The 18216-nt window shown below is 48.7% G+C and overlaps 1 protein-coding gene across 4 annotated transcripts in view; it reads left to right on the top strand.

Annotated features, from left to right (window-relative positions):
* Positions 1-18216, top strand: part of L3MBTL2 (L3MBTL histone methyl-lysine binding protein 2) — a 28459-nt gene that overhangs the window by 1677 nt on the left and 8566 nt on the right. For 2 of the 4 annotated variants that reach the window (XM_055808259.1, XM_055808257.1), the window contains exons 1-11: positions 7269-7339; positions 9400-9661; positions 9910-10043; positions 10387-10510; positions 11496-11575; positions 12508-12625; positions 12989-13123; positions 13803-13891; positions 15522-15753; positions 16484-16563; positions 17163-17267. In XM_055808259.1, coding sequence (XP_055664234.1) covers positions 7313-7339; positions 9400-9661; positions 9910-10043; positions 10387-10510; positions 11496-11575; positions 12508-12625; positions 12989-13123; positions 13803-13891; positions 15522-15753; positions 16484-16563; positions 17163-17267 — 1386 coding nt within the window. In that variant the 5' untranslated portion in view covers positions 7269-7312. Of the gene's footprint in view, positions 1-36; positions 299-1065; positions 1180-2088; positions 2326-7250; positions 7340-9399; positions 9662-9909; positions 10044-10386; positions 10511-11495; positions 11576-12507; positions 12626-12988; positions 13124-13802; positions 13892-15521; positions 15754-16483; positions 16564-17162; positions 17268-18216 lie in introns of those variants that run through there. The other 2 variants (XM_013299129.3, XM_055808258.1) reach the window with 2 other exon arrangements.

Raw genomic sequence — 18216 nt, 5'->3', positions numbered from 1 at the left:
GATTTAATTCTGGGAATTTCCTTTCCACTTTCTCAGGGCCAACAGCAGGCTCCCCAAGTTCAGCAAGCTGGGATGGGGCCAGCAGCTTCTCAAGGAATGGGGTCTGGAGCACCAACAGCGGATCCAGAAAAACGCAAACTCATTCAGCAGCAACTCGTTCTCCTCTTGCACGCTCATAAGTGTCAGCGGCGAGAACAGGCCAACGGGGAGGTGCGACAGTGCAACCTCCCTCATTGCCGAACCATGAAGAATGTCCTGAACCATATGACACATTGTCAGGCGGGCAAATCTTGCCAGGGTAAGTGGAGGAGTGGTTATATAGAGGTGGTCAACATTTGCAGGACGAGAACATCTCTTGGAAGGAGATGGAGAACTAGTGGATGGCTCAGGAAGTAGAATTTTTTTTAACCTATCTGTCTCCTTAAGAATGGAAATCATAAACAACCTCTGAGCCTTTAAAGTTTATGCGAGTTAGATGGGACAAGCTAGCACAAAGAGATGAGTGAGGATCTTTTGCTTAACTTCGTAACTCACTGTAAGGTCCTTTGGATGGTGCCTTCTGATAAGGGTAGACACAAAGCAGGAATCTGCAAGTAGGAGTCTACTTGTATCCCCTTAAATGGAAGACGCAAATCAATAGCTAGCCAGGGATTAAGCTACTACTGGCACGTTGAACTCTTAGTCTATCTTAGTATCTAAGGAAAATGTATGCTACGTTTCTGGTAGCCTGGGCTTGTCTGGATTGTGCCAATAAATTGTTGGCGTATCAGTTGCTTTGTGTAGTCTGCTTGATGTGTATGGTGGTGTCCTTTGAGCCAGGGTGACGGAGGCTTGGGTGTATAACAGAGCATTCAAATAAGCTCTAGTTGAGCCAATAGTACTTAAAGGAGTCTAGCTATGTTTTCAGAGCTAGTTAGTGCTGAACTACTTCAAGTAATACTTCACTGACCTGTGTTGATATAGATGTGTGCCCAGAGAGAAACAGTTGTCCCCTGTCCAGTTTGTGTTGACCATGTGGAGATACTGGCAGTATTTTGTAAATTTTTTTCATTCTTCCTTTTTCAGTGGCACATTGCGCATCTTCCCGACAAATCATCTCGCACTGGAAGAATTGTACGAGACATGACTGTCCTGTATGTTTGCCTCTCAAAAATGCTGGGGACAAAAGAAATCAACAATGTAAGTCTGCTGGGGAATTCTGTGTATTGGATAAACCATAAAATGCATGTTGGGAGTTAATTTTCTTGCACCCAGGTGACAGTGATGATCCTCTTGAACCTGGGAACATGTAACATGATTTTCCTCTTACTTTAGAGTCACGCAGTATTTTTCTGTCTCTGATAGCTAGTGTTTATGGAAGCTTTCGAGCTTTATTGGATTTTCCTAGCAGGAGAGCGTTAAGGGTGAACACATCCTAGCTCTCTCCAAATGGTAGGCTTCTCACTACTACCTCTTCCAGCAGGCCAGGTTCTGGAGGCAGATGTGCATAACACACAGAGGGTTGTGTCACTTCACCCCTGATGATATTTGCTTCTGTCTTCACCCTTTTTTTGCATCAGATGTCTCTCTTCCCTTCTCTTTGTGTCCCTTTGGTCTTCCTGCCAAAAATCTGTGACAGGATTTTTATTATTGTGTTACCTGTATGGTTTTTTTTTCTCCTTTCTTAATGTTATTTTGGGCTTTTCTCTAACTAATGTGAGCCATGGTGTTTCTTGTTAAAACCAAGAAGAAAAAAAGCATTACAGTGGCTGCTGAAGAGGTGTATGTACCCTTCTGTCTCTGGCCTCTGTGACATAGTGTGCCTCTGTTTTCAGTTTGAAGCAAGCAGATGTGTCCTAAATACTTGGAGTGGGATTTCCTCTCAGTAGCTCAAAGGGAAACAGCATGTTGTTGGAATAGCTGGTTGGGTTGAAACTTGTCTCCCTGTTTCACGACAAGTTTCCCAGGCGTGGCCTCTTCTCGGCACGCTCCTAGAAGGAGATGTTTTAGTTCCGAACAGCCAGTGCATTCTTTATGTTCTTTCCCTGTTTTCACCGACCTCTTTGGCTACGTCCTGCTGTCCTGATTAACTTGGCGTGTCTCTTCCAGCGCTGCTGGGCGGAGCTGCAGTAGGACTTGCAAATACTGGCTCTGTGGGTGTGGGGCAGCAGACAACGCCCAGCATAAACACTACCAGTCAGATAGACCCCAGCTCCATTGAGAGAGCCTACGCAGCCCTCGGACTGACCTATCAAGGGAACCAGATGCAGACACAGCCCCAGGCGCAAGTGAAGAATCAGCAACAAGGACAGTCACCCCAGGGTCTGCGCCCTATGAATCCTATGAGTAAGTTTATCTGCTGGTGTTATGTGGGTAACTGGCTAGCTGAAAAAGGTCTCATAGACATAGTCCAGCTGGCTGGACAAAAATGCGCATCACTCTCAGTTTACCTGAAGTAAAGCAAAAATACACTGTCTTTGGCTGTTCTTGTTACACAATAACAGGAAGATTTCGGTGGGAAAAGAATGTTGCAGGTGGGAACAGATAACTACAGAAGAGAAACTAGGGGCGGGCTTGATATTTAGGCAACTAACCAATAATGAGCTTAACTTTTGTAATATGTATGAGCTAATTATAAAAAGGCATAAAAGGTGACTGTAAGGTTCAATAAACGAAGTCTGCTGATCACTCATATTGAGTGACTGCGTCTTCCCTCCGTCGCGACAGTGTTAAAATACAAACTACAAGAAACCTTCCTGTGCTATATCTAATGCAAATTTTCTTTACCTACTAGCTTAATACAGCCAGTTAACTTGAAAAAGGAATGGCTTTGCAGTATTTTAGACTTGAGATAGCAAGTTTCTCAGTGGAATGGGAACAGTAGAGGGCCAGATGCCTTCTCTTGGAAAAGTTCTCTGGGAAGAGTATTTTCTTTGGAAAAATGATACTTTATTTTTTTTGAGAACCAATTTTCCAAAGCATTTTATTTGATGTTCTTTTGTAGCTTTATAATTGTACTGTAGTGCAAGTTTCGGGCTTTTAAGGAGTTTTTAATTGGAAATGCATGCATGGGGAATGCTTGTGCTCAAGTGTACTTCCTTGTCACTCAGACTACAGCATTTTACAGTTGTATCTCAGATATGTAATGTTGGTTTTTAAAAGGAAAAGTAGTAAATAACAGACTTTCTCTCAGATTCCTGTCATGTGGACTCACATAGATGTAAGTTGTCTGAGTGGCTTATTGGAAAATCACCAAAGACTACATAAGCATTTTAATTTGAAGTGCAGTTAATTCTAACCTATCGCTGGTGTCAAATGAGGTGACCTTTATAAGCATTAAATCTAATTATGATGGCTTGAGACTGTCACAGGAATTTTTCTCACCCCCAGCTCTTTGCTTGAGTTGCTTGTGTTTTTTTTAATGGAAAAGAGGAAAGATGAGCTGGTAGAGCTTTATCACAGGCTTGTATGGGATTGCAGTGATCCTGCCTATATGCCCTATGACAGGCTTGTGTATGGAATAAGTGCTGCACAGGGATTCTATGATGAAGGACCTGAGAGGCTGCAGAGGAAAGCAGCAGCTGGTTGCAGGCTGCAGCTTGATGCGCTGTTTCAGTGCCAAAGGAAACGCTACTACTCCCGAGTTACTCAGGAAAAGGCTGTTGGGTAGAGTAGAGTTGTTAATGACATGATTGTTCCTCATAGGTTGCATGTGACTTGTATACTGCTAAAACTTTGCCTTCCAGTATGTACAACTTCTAAAAAAAAAAAAAAAATAGGGAGGGGAAGGGTCTTGAGAGCTGTCTTAAAACAATTAGGTTAAAATAATACAGTTTTCTACTGTGCATTAGAGTGTTTTACAGATAAGTTAATTTCTAGGAGCTCCAAAATGGTATAGTTAAGGCCTTGAAAGGTTGAAAGGAATGTCATCCTTTTTTCTGAAGCAAAATGCTTCTCTGTTTCTTTTGTTTGTATTTGTTTTTTAGTAGACACACTCTTTTTGGTCTCTGTGTTTTTATTGGGCACTCCTTGTAGTGCTGATAAGAAGATCCAGTGAGATGGGGTTGAAAAGCACTTGCGGGATGTGGAGCTGAAGCTTAATGTAGAAAAGCCAAGCATGGAGAGTGTAGACTTTTGACTATAGTTTCATTATTAGGAGCTGGTGGCTAAGAAGGGAATTGCAGCAGGTGAGATAGTTCTTATGGCGTGAGCATGGGAAGTGAAAGGAAAAGCATTACTAAAGCCATGTGCCACTTCCCACTGCAGTCAAGATTTTGGAGACTGGCCCTGTAACCAGAATGGCTGCCACTTGGAGCTGGAAGTGAAACTAGGCCTTTGGACTGCCAGGATTCTTATAAGCTTTTTGAAATGACAGAGTGTAGAAAACTAAAAAAGGAGGCTGTGGAGGAGCAGCAGGTGAATTTATGAAGCCTGGGGACCTGGAGCATTTGCTCCCCACCCCAGAGCATGGGCAAGAGGACAGTCCTGGTAGACAAGCACAAAGAGCCAGCGTGCCAGTGCTCCTGAAGGAAGCTGTGGTGACAGAGCTGGTGCTGAAATACAAAAAGCTTCTCTAGATGTGTCGCAGCACTCTCCAAACTTACCAGCTGCAACAAGGTCTTTTACCATCTCATACCAGCATACTCTTCATGCCAGTCCCTCTGCTGCCTTCTCCTAGTCTCTTCTCACCCAGGACACGTGCTCTCTTCTCTCTCTTCTTCTTCTTCTTCTTCTTCTTCTCCTCCTCCTCTTCTTCTTCTTCCTCCTCTCTCTTCCTTGTCTGCTCTCTCTTCCTTGTCTGCTCTCTCCTCCTCGGCTGCCCAACCTCTTAACTTAACCAGCCATAGCTGCACCTTATCTATATCAGCCAACCCGCTGCCCCTGAAGCCAGCCCACAGTTGTATATTATCAATTCTGATTAACCTAGCTTCATTCCTCTACACTTCCCCCTTTTTTCTTTTTCTTTTTAACATTTCATACCTTAAGTTTTTAACAATCACTGATGCACAACTTGGAGCTGAGTGCCTGTGTCCACCAGCTCCAAGAGAGCAGTCTGGCCTCTGTCCTGCAGGAATAATCTCTCCCATTGCATCCTGGATGCCTTCTGTGCTTTCACCTGACAGCAGCCTTTTTCAAATGTTTTTTCTAAAATTTTCATTTTGGATGGCATCAAAACAAGAGAGCAGGCCCACAGCAGCAGTAGGGAAGGAGATAGGAAAAGTGAAGTCTTAAGTTTTGGGTTTTGGTTTCTTGAGATTATCAGTGCTGTTATATCGCTAACAAAAGGAGCTGGCTTGACAAAGATACTATGATTAATAACAATTTTTTTATTATTAAAGAGAATATAAGTACTCCTTAATCAATTTGAATTTGATTCAAATTAAAATGAAATTGTTTAAGTACTATTATTTATTGAAAGGGTTTAGTTAGAACTGCAATGACAAACAGCCAGCCATGGGATGGGGACTGTATTAAAGCCAGTTCTGTGTCAACACAAAGTCATTTTTCCTTAAGCTTTCAAGAAGCCTTGAGCCAGCCTGTCTGTGACCTAAGCAGGTCAGCAATAGGTCATAATGTGTTACATGAAAGATTATTGCAGTAGAAAGTTTTAATGAACCTTTAATTTTTTATCTGTGTCTTTTTCTGGAAACAGCCTTGTTGTCTTTCATGCAGCGAGGGAAAAACAGCCTTTATAATTTATTTCATTATCAACTACATTATGTAAACACTTTAAAAGCAATTTGCTGTTTTTAACAGTGCTGGAGGACTGTTTGGAAAACCTGAACCTGGAGGACCACGACACTATGGAAATTTGCTGATGAAGTTGCGTGCAGTAGGTTTTGCAAGGTCCCCACTGCTGTCCCTCTGTAATTAGGCTGTGACCGCAGTCTCTACCCTCAGCATTGGTCACACTGATAGTGACACTCCTTTGCATTCAGATTGACAGGCTGTACTCTCTTGTTAGAGCCTTTGGATTCTGGAGTCTAGAAAAGCAATCCATGTGTGTCTGTAACATGGATAAGCCTTTGGAATGAACCTTTTCTGTGCTGCTTTACTGTTGCCTGCAACTAAGGCTGTGCTGTATGTGTGAGAGGAACTGTGTGTGTGCTTCACACGTTACTTGTTTAGCTGCTCACTTACAAATTCTGTGCAGAGTAGGAATGTTCAGTGCAGGGGTGTGTGTGTGTCTTCTTTTTTCTTTTCACAATGTCAACACAATGAAGGTGATGACATAATAAAAAGGGTAGAATGAGATATACAACTAACTCCAAGGGACTTACCTTTTGAGTAAAGCAGAATCAATACAAGAGACATAGGGTGAGATGCTTCTTGTTTATTCTTGATAATGAGCTGGGTTGAGGGATGCTGCAGCCAGTTCCACAAAGACCACACTACTTTTCCACAGGGGAAAAAAAAGCCAAAAGGGAGAGAAGCACTTATACTATGAAGAAGCTATTGTATGTGTAAAAATTCAAAACCCAATTGCATAGCACAGTGAACAGTTCAAGGCCTCTTTTGCATTGCTAAATAAAATACCTATTTATGCATGAAATTGCTGAGACTGATCATTTGAGGACGTGGGGAGCAGCAGCATTAACTCGTGTGGGTTATTTACTGTGTGATTCTTGGACACGGCAGCGCAGGGTGGGAACAGGCAAGTCCTCTGTCCTTTGCTTGGCTGACGGCACTTAACCAGCATCCACTGACAGTCCCCGGGCCTGGGTGACACGCTGGTTATGTCAGCGGTGTGGGACAAAGGCATTGCTGGTGTGACGGTGGGTACCTGCCATGCTAAAGGCATTCCATCTACAACCAAATCCTTGCCTGCTTTCCAAGGGTTCTAGGAAGCTGTGTGCATTCTCGGTTGCATTTAAGATATTTAAGACTCTGGCTATGCATCTCCGTGGGACTTGTGTCGCTTCAGGGATGCCACAATCCCACCCACATGCCGATAGTTCCCAGGCATCCAACCTGGCCGCGGGGCTGGGGTTCGGGGCTTTGTTGGCTTTGGAGATTTTACAATTTGTTGTTTACATAAGCATCCGGGACTGAGAGAACGGCCGGGGCGCGCCCGCACTGACCGGCGCCGAGCCCGGGGAGCCGGGAGCGGAGCTCGGCCCCGGGCTGGAGCCGCCGCCAACGCCAATGGCGGCTCCGTGCCGCCACCGTGGCGGGTAAAGAACTACAGCTCCCGTGGTGCCCCGCGGGGAGCGCGGCGAGAACAAGCTCGTCGAGGATTGGCTCCCTTTTCCCGGCTCCCGCCAATCAGATGCGTCGCTGAGGGGGGACGTGCCCCCCGCGCGTGAAGCGGGCTGGCGGCGTGCGGGCGGCCATGGAGCAGGAGCGCGGGGAGGTGAGGGTGAGCCGCGGCGGGGGCCGGGGCCGCAGGGTGCTGGGGAAAGCCTTGGGGCGCGGGCTGGGCCGCCCCGTGCCCTGAGGGAGGGCGCCAGGCCCGGGCTGTGTTAGCGAGTTAACGGCTGCGGTGTGGTACCGGGGTAACGGCTGCCCGCAGCCGGGAGGGGGCGAGGGAGGCCGGGCCGCTCCCTCCTGGCCGCCGTGTTGTAGTGCCCGCCGTGGCCGTCCGCCCCGCTGCCGGGGGCCGGCTGGTGCTCGAGGGCATGAGCGGGCTGGCCTGGGCGGGACGGGCCTCTGCGTCCCCTCGCCTCTCTAAGGAGACTCCGGGTGGTGCTGAACTTGCTTGTCAGCCCAGGGAACTTGTAACATGTCCGCCAGTTTATTCGCGTTTGGTGGAAGAGTAACGATCCAAAACATCACAGAATGCTCGGGGCTGGAAGGGATCTCTGGAGATCATCTAGTCCAACCCCCTGCTAAAGCAGGTTCATCTACAGCAGGTTGCACAGAATCATGTCCAGGCAGGTTTTGAATGTCTCCAGAGAAGGAGACTCCACAACCCCTCTGGGCAGCCTGTTCCAGTGCTCTGTCACCCTCAGAAGAAGTTTTTCCTCATATTCAGATGGAACTATTTGTGTTTCAGTTTGTGCCTGTTGCCCTTTGTTCTATTGCAGGGCACCACTGAAAAGAACCTGGCCCCGTCCTCTTTGACAGTCACCATTAAGATATTTGTAGACAATGATAAGATCCCCTCTCAGTTTTCTCTTCTCCAGGCTAAGCAGGCCCAGCTCTCTCAGCCTTTCCTCATAAGGGAGATGCTCCAGTCCCCTCATCATCATCATAGCCCGCTGCTGGATCCTCTCCAGTAGTTCCCTGTCTCTCTTGAACTGGGGAGCCCCAAACTGGACAAGATACTCACTTCCTACGAGCTGAAGGAAGGTGCACCCCCAGATAGGGGTGAGAAAGACATGAATACGCTTTTTTTGAGGAGTTCAGGCCTTTCAGACATCAGGAATGCTGGCTGAGGATGTGGATCTGCAGCAGAGCAAATCTGTCTTCAGGGAACAACCTGGGTACCTTTGGTCTGTTTTGTGTGAAAGCCAGGGAGGATGTGGGGACAGAGCAGCAAATGAAGTCTGATCTTCCTCTTTGTTTCCCAGGAGCTAGGGATCAGAGGGAATTTGGCACTGGAAGGTGATGGACTTGCTGCTGATGTTTTGTTGTTGCCCACTGGGATGAACAACTGTATCCTGGTGTGGCTGTTCCAATCTGCCTTTCTGTTCCATCACTCTCTGTGCTGATGCTGACTTCTTGCTGCTCTTTCATGAGTTGCTAATGAAACTCCCCAGCTCCTTTTGCACTTATTTGGAGCCTGGTTCAAGATTCTTCTAGTTTGAGAAACAGCCGCTGGATTTCTTCAGTCGCTGCCTCTCTGCTCTCTTGCTGTAACAGCAAGTGTAAAGAGCTAGTGATGATGTTTAGTTGTGGAGACATCTGGCTGTAGGCAAAAACTCTTAACAAACGTTGTTCTGTCATCCTGCTGATGCAGCTTCTGAACTGAGGTCAGCTATGGACTATGCAGTTTCCAAAGAACACGAACTTTCTCCAGGGTCGAGTTTGTCCTGCTGACATCCAAGCTGTGCTGGTCTTGCGAGCTATGGTAGCTAGAGCGTGCAGCTTTGTGCTCTGCACTGGAAGCTTGTGGTGGCTTTAATCTTGATGGTGTCTACACTGCTGTGCAATTGTGTTGGGAGAGACGGTGCCAGGAAGGACACAGTCTTCCCTGTCAGGATGGCAATGTAGTTCCCTGCATTCTTTCCACATTCCTCAAATTCTTTGTAGCTACAGCTCTGTGGGTGTTTGTTTCCTCTTGGGAAGCAGAATGCAGCCTGTAAAGGAACCAGCTGCAGGAGTAATAGCTTCCCAGCTAGGGATTCAAACTCCTGCCTTTGGGGTTGTTTTGTGGACTCATTGCTTACCCTGAGGCCTCTCCTCAGCCCAAGAGGGCCCTCTCTAGCAACAAAAGCAGTTTTATTGTGAGGTGTGGTGTAAAATGTCTATTTTCAGTTGGTGTCTACCTTCTGCCACAAAACTCTGGAGCGGATGGAGGAGGAAGGTGATGACGATGAGGACGATGATGAATTGGACATCTTTGGGGGTTATGAGAGCTTCCAGGGCTACAACAGCAGCATGGGCAGTGACAGCAGCTCCTGTCTGGATGAATCTAGTGATGATGAGGCGGCAGACCGGGAAGCTGGAGAGCTTCCGACCTCTCCTGTGCACCAGCTGTCCACAAGCCGACTCACAGAGGACAGCGGCTCAGAGCCAGGTACTACACTGCCTGCCTGTTCTACCTAAAGCATGTGTGCGATGGGAAGAGCAGGGGCTGGGGGAGCTGAAGGGTGTATGACTGCACCTTGAGTATGCTTTGGGAGCAGCACTGGAGTGAGACTGCATTTTCTGGGCTACGTGGGGGAGCTGCTATATTTAATGAGGATTACCTAGGCTCAGCTCTGTCCTCATAGTGCACTGACCCTGCCCTAAACTGCTCACTGTTTTGTGCCTTCCTCCTCTCAGCTGTGTGCGAGATGTGTGGGATTGTGGGCACCAGGGAGGCTTTCTTTTCCAAGACCAAACGTTTCTGCAGTGTCTCCTGCTCCAGAAGCTACTCGTCAAACTCCAAGAAGGCCAGCATCCTGGCCAGACTGCAGGTGAGTCAAAACCCTTCCTTCTTCCCTAGGGATGGAGCATGATGTGCTTGTACACAGGGGTGGGTGGTTGCTCTCTAGTTAAAGATCAGACTGCCATTACCAGTGGCTTCCTGCCTGAAGTCTCCAAAGAATGCATGACAGCCGAAAGGTGGTGCTTCCTAGAAGCTGAGGAAAGACACACTGATATTTTACCTGCTGTTTCTTCTTGTTCCTGTGAGTGTTAGTAAAAATTGTAGTGACCTGAAAATTGCCCCATGGAAGAGATGCATGGCCTGCTGGCCAGTTGCAGGGACTGGCTTCCTCTCCTGTGCCACTAATGGGCCTAATGTTCCTTCTTTGGTAGGGGAAGCCACCAACGAAGAAAGCTAAAGTTCTGCATAAGGCAGCCTGGTCAGCCAAGATCGGGGCCTTCCTCCATTCTCAAGGCACAGGGCAGCTGGCAGATGGGACACTGACAGGCCAGGATGGTGAGTGTAGGTGAGCTGTGAGCCGGTGCAGCTGCTGGAGCCACAGAAATGGAGACACCTGAAGAGCCGTTAAGCTCTACAGTCCTTCCTCCCCTCTGGTATACTGCCTTGTACTAAAATGATGTGTGTGGATTGGTCCAACAAAGGCTGGCAGGGCACAGGGCACATCTCTCTCCCTCTCACAGCCGGTGCTAATAGAGCCCTGGTGGGTTCCTGCCCATGCACTGTTGCAGCCTCATCCTCACTCCTCGTGCGGCTTGACCTGGAGCATATGCTCTGTAGCCACAGTCTCATGAGTTGCTGGCTTCTGCTGGCAAAGCTGACTTAAAGATGTTCTGCTACTCTCAGCCATTTGCTGCCTCACTGCCTGCGGGGATTTATATTTAACCCAAGTCACTCTGATCAACTTGAGTTGGTGCAGCTGAAGGAGCGGCAAGCTGCTGTGTTAGGGCAAAAGTGAGCCCCAGGAAATGGCAGCAGGGATTGAGCCCTGAGCAGGCTGCTGCTGGAGCAGAGCTGTAGCTTTGGATCAGGAGCAAATGTGGGATTAATATCTCAGTGCTTCACTCTGATTTTCCCAGCACCCTCTGGGGAAGCAAGTGCTGCTGATATGACCCTGCAGTGTTGCTGCTGAGAGTCAAAGCTGCAAAGTGGTTTAGCACTGGCAGGATGCATTCTCCACTCTCCCTGGAGTGCTTGAGTCCTGTGCTGGATTGGACCCTTTTTCTTGCCCCTCCTGCCCCTCCTTTCTCAAGAGCAAGTGACAGTAAGGACTGATTAATAATATATTGTGCCTCTTGCGGGAGCTGGTCCCTGCACGCTCATAGGATCTAGTTCCCCACCAGGGAAAATGTAGTGGAATGCCGAGTCCCTGTGTCCCAGAGCAGGCCACAATATGGCTGCAAGCTGTAGTCCAGAGGTGAACGAGTGCTCTGTGCCTTTTCTATAATCTCACCTGATTTTCTGCTCTCCTGTCTGCTTATAGCACTCGTATTGGGCTTTGACTGGGGAAAGTACCTGCAGGAGCACGGCTTCAAGGCAGCACCTGTCAGCTGCTTCAAACACGTGAGTTGTTTTTTGCTGTGCCTGGCGGTGTGCACGGGGCATGTCATATGCATGGAGCTCCCCTGTGCTCCTGTGCTGAGTGGTGGGGAGAGGCCTGGGGAGCTGCTTATTGAGCCCCAGCTGATGCGAGGAAAGAAGCTGGGGCTTCTCACAGCTAAGAATGGGAGTCCCACAGAGGGACCAGGGGTTTTGGGGGAGGAAGCAGAGGGGGACTTGATAGAAGCACTGCTGGTGGTAGTGTCCCAGTACTGGCTGGGGACAGAATTATTTCTGACTGGGAGAGGTGAGGGTGGGGGAGGTAGCAGAAAGCTCCTGGTTGCCTTTGCAGTTCATGTGAGTGAGCACAGCCCAGGGTGAAATGCAGGGAGGAACTCTGCATATGTGGGCCCCTCCAGCATGTCTGGTTCCTGTCATATTGTTTTGCAGTCCTTACAGGCCAAGTAGCCAAGGCAGGTACAGAAAGAATGGCAGTTCTTAGGTATTATAGCAGCCCCAGCCTCTCTGTGTATTAAGACTCACTTGTTATGTTCCTTTTGAGTTGTGATCTGTGATAATACTAACAAAATTTCCTTTTTCTTGGGGATAGCTCAGGGAGACGTGGCAGTTTTGTTGATGGTTAGAGATTTTGATGTCACAGAGGAATGGCAGCAGCTACTTCAAGATAATAGGACAGCTGGCAGTGAAGTAGTTAAGCATTGCTATGCAATGTTCTGCCTTTTGGGATCCTCTGTGAACACCCCAGTGTTCCCTGATGTTTGGGACAGTTTGGCTGCATTTCAAGCTGTTGGCAGATATAGGAAGGCTAAGGCATGCAAGCCTGTGCCTAAGGTGGGAGTGTAGCTGCCTAAAACATGTCATTGAAAGCTAGAATGAGGGTCTAAGCCCTGCTCTGTCAACATCTCTCTCCCATCATTGCTGCCTCAATCGTTCAGGTGCCGCTCTTTGATCAGTGGGATGATGTGGTGAAAGGTATGAAAGTGGAAGTGCTGAACAGTGACGCCGTGCTCCCCAGCCGTGTGTACTGGATTGCATCTGTCATCCAGACTGTAGGTATGTCTCCCAATGCAATTTCTGGCAGCTGGGGATGGCTAACCTCTGAGGGAAGATTTAGAGAGCCGAGTGTAGCTGGTCAAGCAAAACATCAGCTCTGTGAAGCTCTGCAGCTGCTGAGAGATTTTGGAACAGGAAATGCCACGGTGTGGGGGTGGGAGGAAACCAGCATCTGGTTCCTCTTCTGGTTGCTGGGCTCTTTGTGAGGGTGGTTCTGCCTTGATTATGGCTGGAGAGGCTTTGATAACTTATGCAGAGCTCTGAAGGCCACACTGTAGGGACTAAGCCTGTGGTGCCCAACAGGGAGAGGAGCAATTCTTGGCCTCTAATGCCTTCCTGTGGTTGTCTGCTCTGTTCTGGCAGGGTACAGGGCCCTTCTACGATATGAGGGCTTTGAGAATGATGCTGGGCATGACTTCTGGTGCAATTTGGGCACAGTGGATATTCACCCTATTGGCTGGTGTGCCATCAACAGCAAAATCCTGGTACCACCACAAAGTAAGTGGGGTGAGAGGGGTCGGAACATGCATGGGCATGGGGGAGCCTTGGTTTATGCCTAGCACAGTGGGACAGGTGCTTCCACTGTATGTGGGACTGCAGCTCCATTTGTGCTCTGAGTTACAAGGAACAGTTAGCTCTTTGGGAAGCTGGGGACTGCTTGGCCTGCTCCCTCTGCATCTCACTGTGGTTGACCCTGGGCGTGCTGGATGCAGAGCTGGTGTCAGACCTATGGACAGAGGCTAATGCAGGTGGCTGTTCCTCCTGACGCACAGTGGCTAGGCTTAACCTTTGGGGGAACTTTCTGGTCCTACATCCTGGACAGTGTCTCTGTGGGACCCAGTGGCTCTGGTCCCTGCTCAGCTAGCGATTTGGAGAGGGATGCAGTTCAGCAGAATTCTGGCAAGCTGAGATTTGCTTGGTATGGCTCACATGTTTTTGCTCTAATACCGCTTCCACATCTAAATCGGTGGAGTTAGGTGTGTGCTTGGCCCGGTCCTTTCTATAACGGTGATCTCTTGCAGCCAGTTGTGGGTATAAGCTTGCAGCACTGAGCAGGTACGGGATCTGAACGTGAAGAAAGCCTTTTAATGCAATTCCTCAAAAAGGAAGAAAAGTGTAGTGTGGTGCTGTAATTCCTTCAGTCATAAAGATGTGCTTTTTCCCTGTGCATATGTAGCTATCCATGCCAAGTACACTGACTGGAGAAGTTATCTCATGAAAAAGCTGGTGGGAGCCAGGACCATCCCAGTGGATTTCCACATCAAGGTAAATGTGGGAGGCTGTAATTTTATGTGTGGAAACGAAGCCGAAGCCAAAAGATGTGTGCAACACATCTCTTCTGGTTCTGATCTGTGCAACTCCTATGTGCCTCCTTGAAACCTGGGCAAGGCAGGGGCAGTGACTGCTTCCTCGGGCTCCTAAGACACCTGTCATGATGTTGTGCTTAGTGGCACAGCCTCCATGCCCTGTCAGCACAACCATTTCTCCTTCGGGTCATAGATGGGCTTTAAAAGCTGTTGTCATGTAGTCTGCTGGAAAATGCTAGGCATGAGGTTTGCCTTTTTACTGAAGAGAGGCCAATGCAACTGCAGCCTGGCCTGGCCTTGCCGTTTCAGTGTCAGGGAATGGCTCCAAGAGTCAAAAACCTCTGCCTTCAGTGTCGGTAGTACAGCAGCCAGCAGGCAATGAAAGGGGTGCAGGCTCCCTTGAAGTGCATGGAGGCAGGTGTGCCGTGGCTCTAGCAGCTTTATAGCTCTTGTAGTCATTCTGTGTAGCCTGCACTGAGGTTAGACCTTGTCGGGGAGAAGAGGCTTTTTTGTGACTGGCAGCTTTGGAAACCACAGATAAGACAGACGGTCCCAGAGACAGCAGGCGGGAAGGCAGATGATGGGTTTTCGTATGTGCAGGGTAACCGGTGACACTGAGCTGGAAACCTTGATGTAGTTGTTACGTTTCCCTTGTTGCTTCTTGGGAAGTTAGCAGGATGTTCATAGCTGCTTGGTCTGGAGTCACAGCTTGTAGCTGAGAGCTCACACCATGGAAGGACAGTGGTAGAGGGAGACAGATTTTGTCAGTACCTTTCTCCACTCCCACCCCATGAACAGGAGGTGGAAGGGGAATACCTTACCTTAAAATTTCTTCTGGATTCAGATGTAGCCTGGTTTGGGTGTCCCAGTCTGTTTTGAGCTGTGCCTCCTAGTTGCTGCACAGCATTCTGGGATCACAGTGCCAAAATATCGGGTGTTCTATAAACACCTTTGGGTGTTTGCAGATGAGTAGCGCTAGGCTGTATCAGCAAAGTGAAGGTCTCAAAAAAATCAGTTAGAAAGCAGCCAGTGATGCTTTTTCTGTGCCTGTGCCTTTGGGTCAGTCTGCAGAGTAGCTCTGCGATTGGAGATGCATGTGCTCAACCTCTGATCAGAGTGAAAAGCTGAAAATGATAAAGTCAACTGAAAATCCTGTTGCCCTTTGGAAAGCTACACTTCTAACTGCTTCCAGCCTTGAAACCCTTATGGTCTCTTTCAAGACTGAAAAAAGCACACAATTCCTCAGTCAGTTTGTGGTGAACAGAAGTGACACCTGTTTCTCACACTTGGAACATTCACACAAGATGCTGAGGCTGAGCACAGCTGCTGGCCCAGGGTGGGGGTAGCTGTTACAGGGCCATGGGACAGGGGAGGCTTAGGGTGCCTGTGCCCAGGTGTGCTGTCGTGTGTGGGTCTGGCAGCTCCCTGTCCCCCTGATGAACCCATTCCCATGCATCCGTTCCCAGAGGTGTCTCCCGGGTCAGCTTTGAGCAGTGCAGGATGTTGGCCAACGTGTCTGTGGGGAAAGCTGTTCTCTGAAGTGTTTGGAGAAGACAACAGATCTCACCTTCTCTGTTGGTTGTTGGCAGATGGCAGAGAGCATGAAGTACCCGTTCCGGCAGGGCATGCGGGTGGAGGTGGTGGATAAGAACCATGTGTCCCGGACACGCATGGCGGTGGTGGACACGGTGATTGGGGGCAGACTGAGACTCCTCTATGAGGATGGCGACAGTGATGATGACTTCTGGTGCCACATGTGGAGTCCCCTTATCCATCCTGTGGGCTGGTCACGGAGAGTGGGCCACAGCATGAAGAAAACAGGTAGGGATCAGGCCACCACAAGCATCTTCTGATTTGCTATGAACTGCCTGGACTCTACTGTTGACACCAGTCTTGACTTGCTGGGAGCCAGGCAGTTGTCTCAGGACCTGACAGATAAAGTCTGCATAGTTGTGTGTCTGCTGCTTTTCTCCCTCGATCTCACGCAGGGGCTAGGATCACACAAAGCCCAGCAATGCGCTGCTACAGGTCAGGGCAGTGGGACTGTAGGGTTTCTTACCTGAAGCAGGTAGTCTATCCCCCAGTGTGAGAATGCAGAGTTTGCAGCATCACAGATGTTTATAGTCTTCTTGAGGAAATTCATGCTGGTTTCTGTGAGACTGGATGCTGTCAGATTGTGTTTTCTGGACTATAGAGAGAGGAATTTTTGATCTGCTTAGGCTGGCATAAAAAACCAAGACTCGAGCCCTGCTGATCCTTTTGGTTGTGACTCCCTTGCTGCCTCTCCCTGGTGATTACAGCTGCAGGTAGAGGTGTTATCACTACTGCTCAGGAAGCTCAGCCATCTGCTTTTGAGCAAGCCCTGCCTCACAGCCCATGTTATGAGAAGATGTAGAGGGACTGACCTGTTCTTTTTGTTACTCTTCTCATGGTCTCTGATCTAGGTCTTTTATAGCAGCTGAGCTTTCACCGGGGAATTAATAACCAGTGTGTTTTCTTACTGCAGTTGCTGCGGCTTTCTTATCTCTCTTGTTTGCTCCATTCCTGACAGAGGAAAAACGCAGTGACATGGCAAATCATCCCACCTTCCGGAAGATTTACTGTGATGCTGTCCCCTATCTGTTTAAGAAGGTAGGACGAGTCTGTATTTCTGTGTTGGCCACAGCAAAGGAAGGACTGGTACCACTTCCTTCCTTGGGTATATACGCTGCTGTGTGGGTTGTTGAGGGTGGCACATTTGTCTCTTACAGCTATAGGGCAGTAAGGTGTTTGGGGTCTCTAGGCTGTGGTTGGGTAGGGGCAGGTCAAAATAGAAAGATGGAAGAACTAAAAGACATGACAAATTGAGGGACTCGACTGAGGGGCAAGCAATTGCATGGAGCTCTGAGTTGGAGAGGAAAGGCAATTGTATGGCTGAGACCAGTTCTGACAAGGAGCTGGATCATACTGGTAAGGACTGAGATGAGGAGTCTTGCTTTGCTGTGGAGCAACAGCTGAGTGCTAGGCCTGGCTCTGTTGACTGACCAGAGCCCAGGCAGGAGGTTGCTGACACAAACACAGATTGGTTTGGCTTCCTCTTTGTATTTCTTGTAACATTTCTTCTTTCCGCTCCCAACTTGGGTTGAGCTAAATAAAAATGCTCTAATCCTGTTTGCACTTGGTGCGTTTGCTGTCAGGATGGGACTGTCCCATACCTCTGACAGCACATGGTATATCAGAGTCTCCCTTAGGTACGAGCTGTCTATGCTGAAGGTGGGTGGTTTGAGGAAGGCATGAAACTGGAGGCCATTGACCCCCTGAATCTGGGCAACATTTGTGTGGCTACTGTTTGCAAGGTAAGTTCAATGGGCCTAAGGGGGTCTTACTGTGCTTACCTGAGATAACCCAGCTTCTCCTCGGGCCTTTGGGAGTAAGACCAGGTAGGATTTTGCATGAGGGAGAGGAAAGGACTGTCAAGAGAGGTAGGAAGCTGGTGTGTGGAGGGAATTGGGGCATTACTTCAGAGGTCTGAGAAGCTGATGAGACCACCAGTTGTCTACATGTGCCTTTGTGGACAGCATGAAGATGAGCATGCTTGGTCTGCAAGCTAACTGTCCACTGTGTGTGACTGGCAGCCACCCTTCATTCACCCTTGGGCATGCAGTAGGGAAGATCTGTTCTGCAGTTCTTGGAGTGCGTAAAGAGAGGGCTCTGTAGTGCTGCCTTGAGGAGAGAAAGGAGAGGGGAATGGTTGTGTGTGACCTCTCTGTGGGGAATCATGGACAGCATTCACTGATGTTGGAAACTGGAGATGGACATGTATCCTGCAGTCTCCTGATGAGGTGGTAGTGAGCTCTACTCCTGTGCTTGTGCTGGGAAGTAAATTGTTTGGCCAGGTTTCCTCAGTGGGGTGTGTTGCATGTCTTAAAGGATAGCAGGGACTTGGGCTTTTCCTGCTCCCTCAAGAAGCTGTTTACCCTTGTAGAACCCAGGCAGAGGACTTTGACACTTGGGGTTTGACAGAGGGGTGCTAGGAAAGCTCTTTGAGTCTGTAAAATGTTCCCTTCAGCCATTGCTTGGAAATGTGAAGAGGTTAGGGCAGACATGCCTATCACATTTGGTAGGCACCAAATACCAGTGAGCGACAGGGTGGGACAAGTCATGTTGCTGTAGGACAGGAGTCCTCAAACTTTTTAATCAGGGGGCCTGCGCGCGGATGCAGTGGCAGGCAGTCATCTGCGGCTGCTCGGTTCCCCGCCCAACCCCTGGCAGGGGAGGGGGCTGGAGGGGGCTGTAAATACAGGG

This window comes from Falco peregrinus, chromosome 6, assembly GCF_023634155.1.
Source record: "Falco peregrinus isolate bFalPer1 chromosome 6, bFalPer1.pri, whole genome shotgun sequence".
Classification (NCBI taxonomy): Eukaryota; Metazoa; Chordata; class Aves; order Falconiformes; family Falconidae; genus Falco; species Falco peregrinus.
This window is presented reverse-complemented; position numbering and strand designations above follow the sequence as displayed.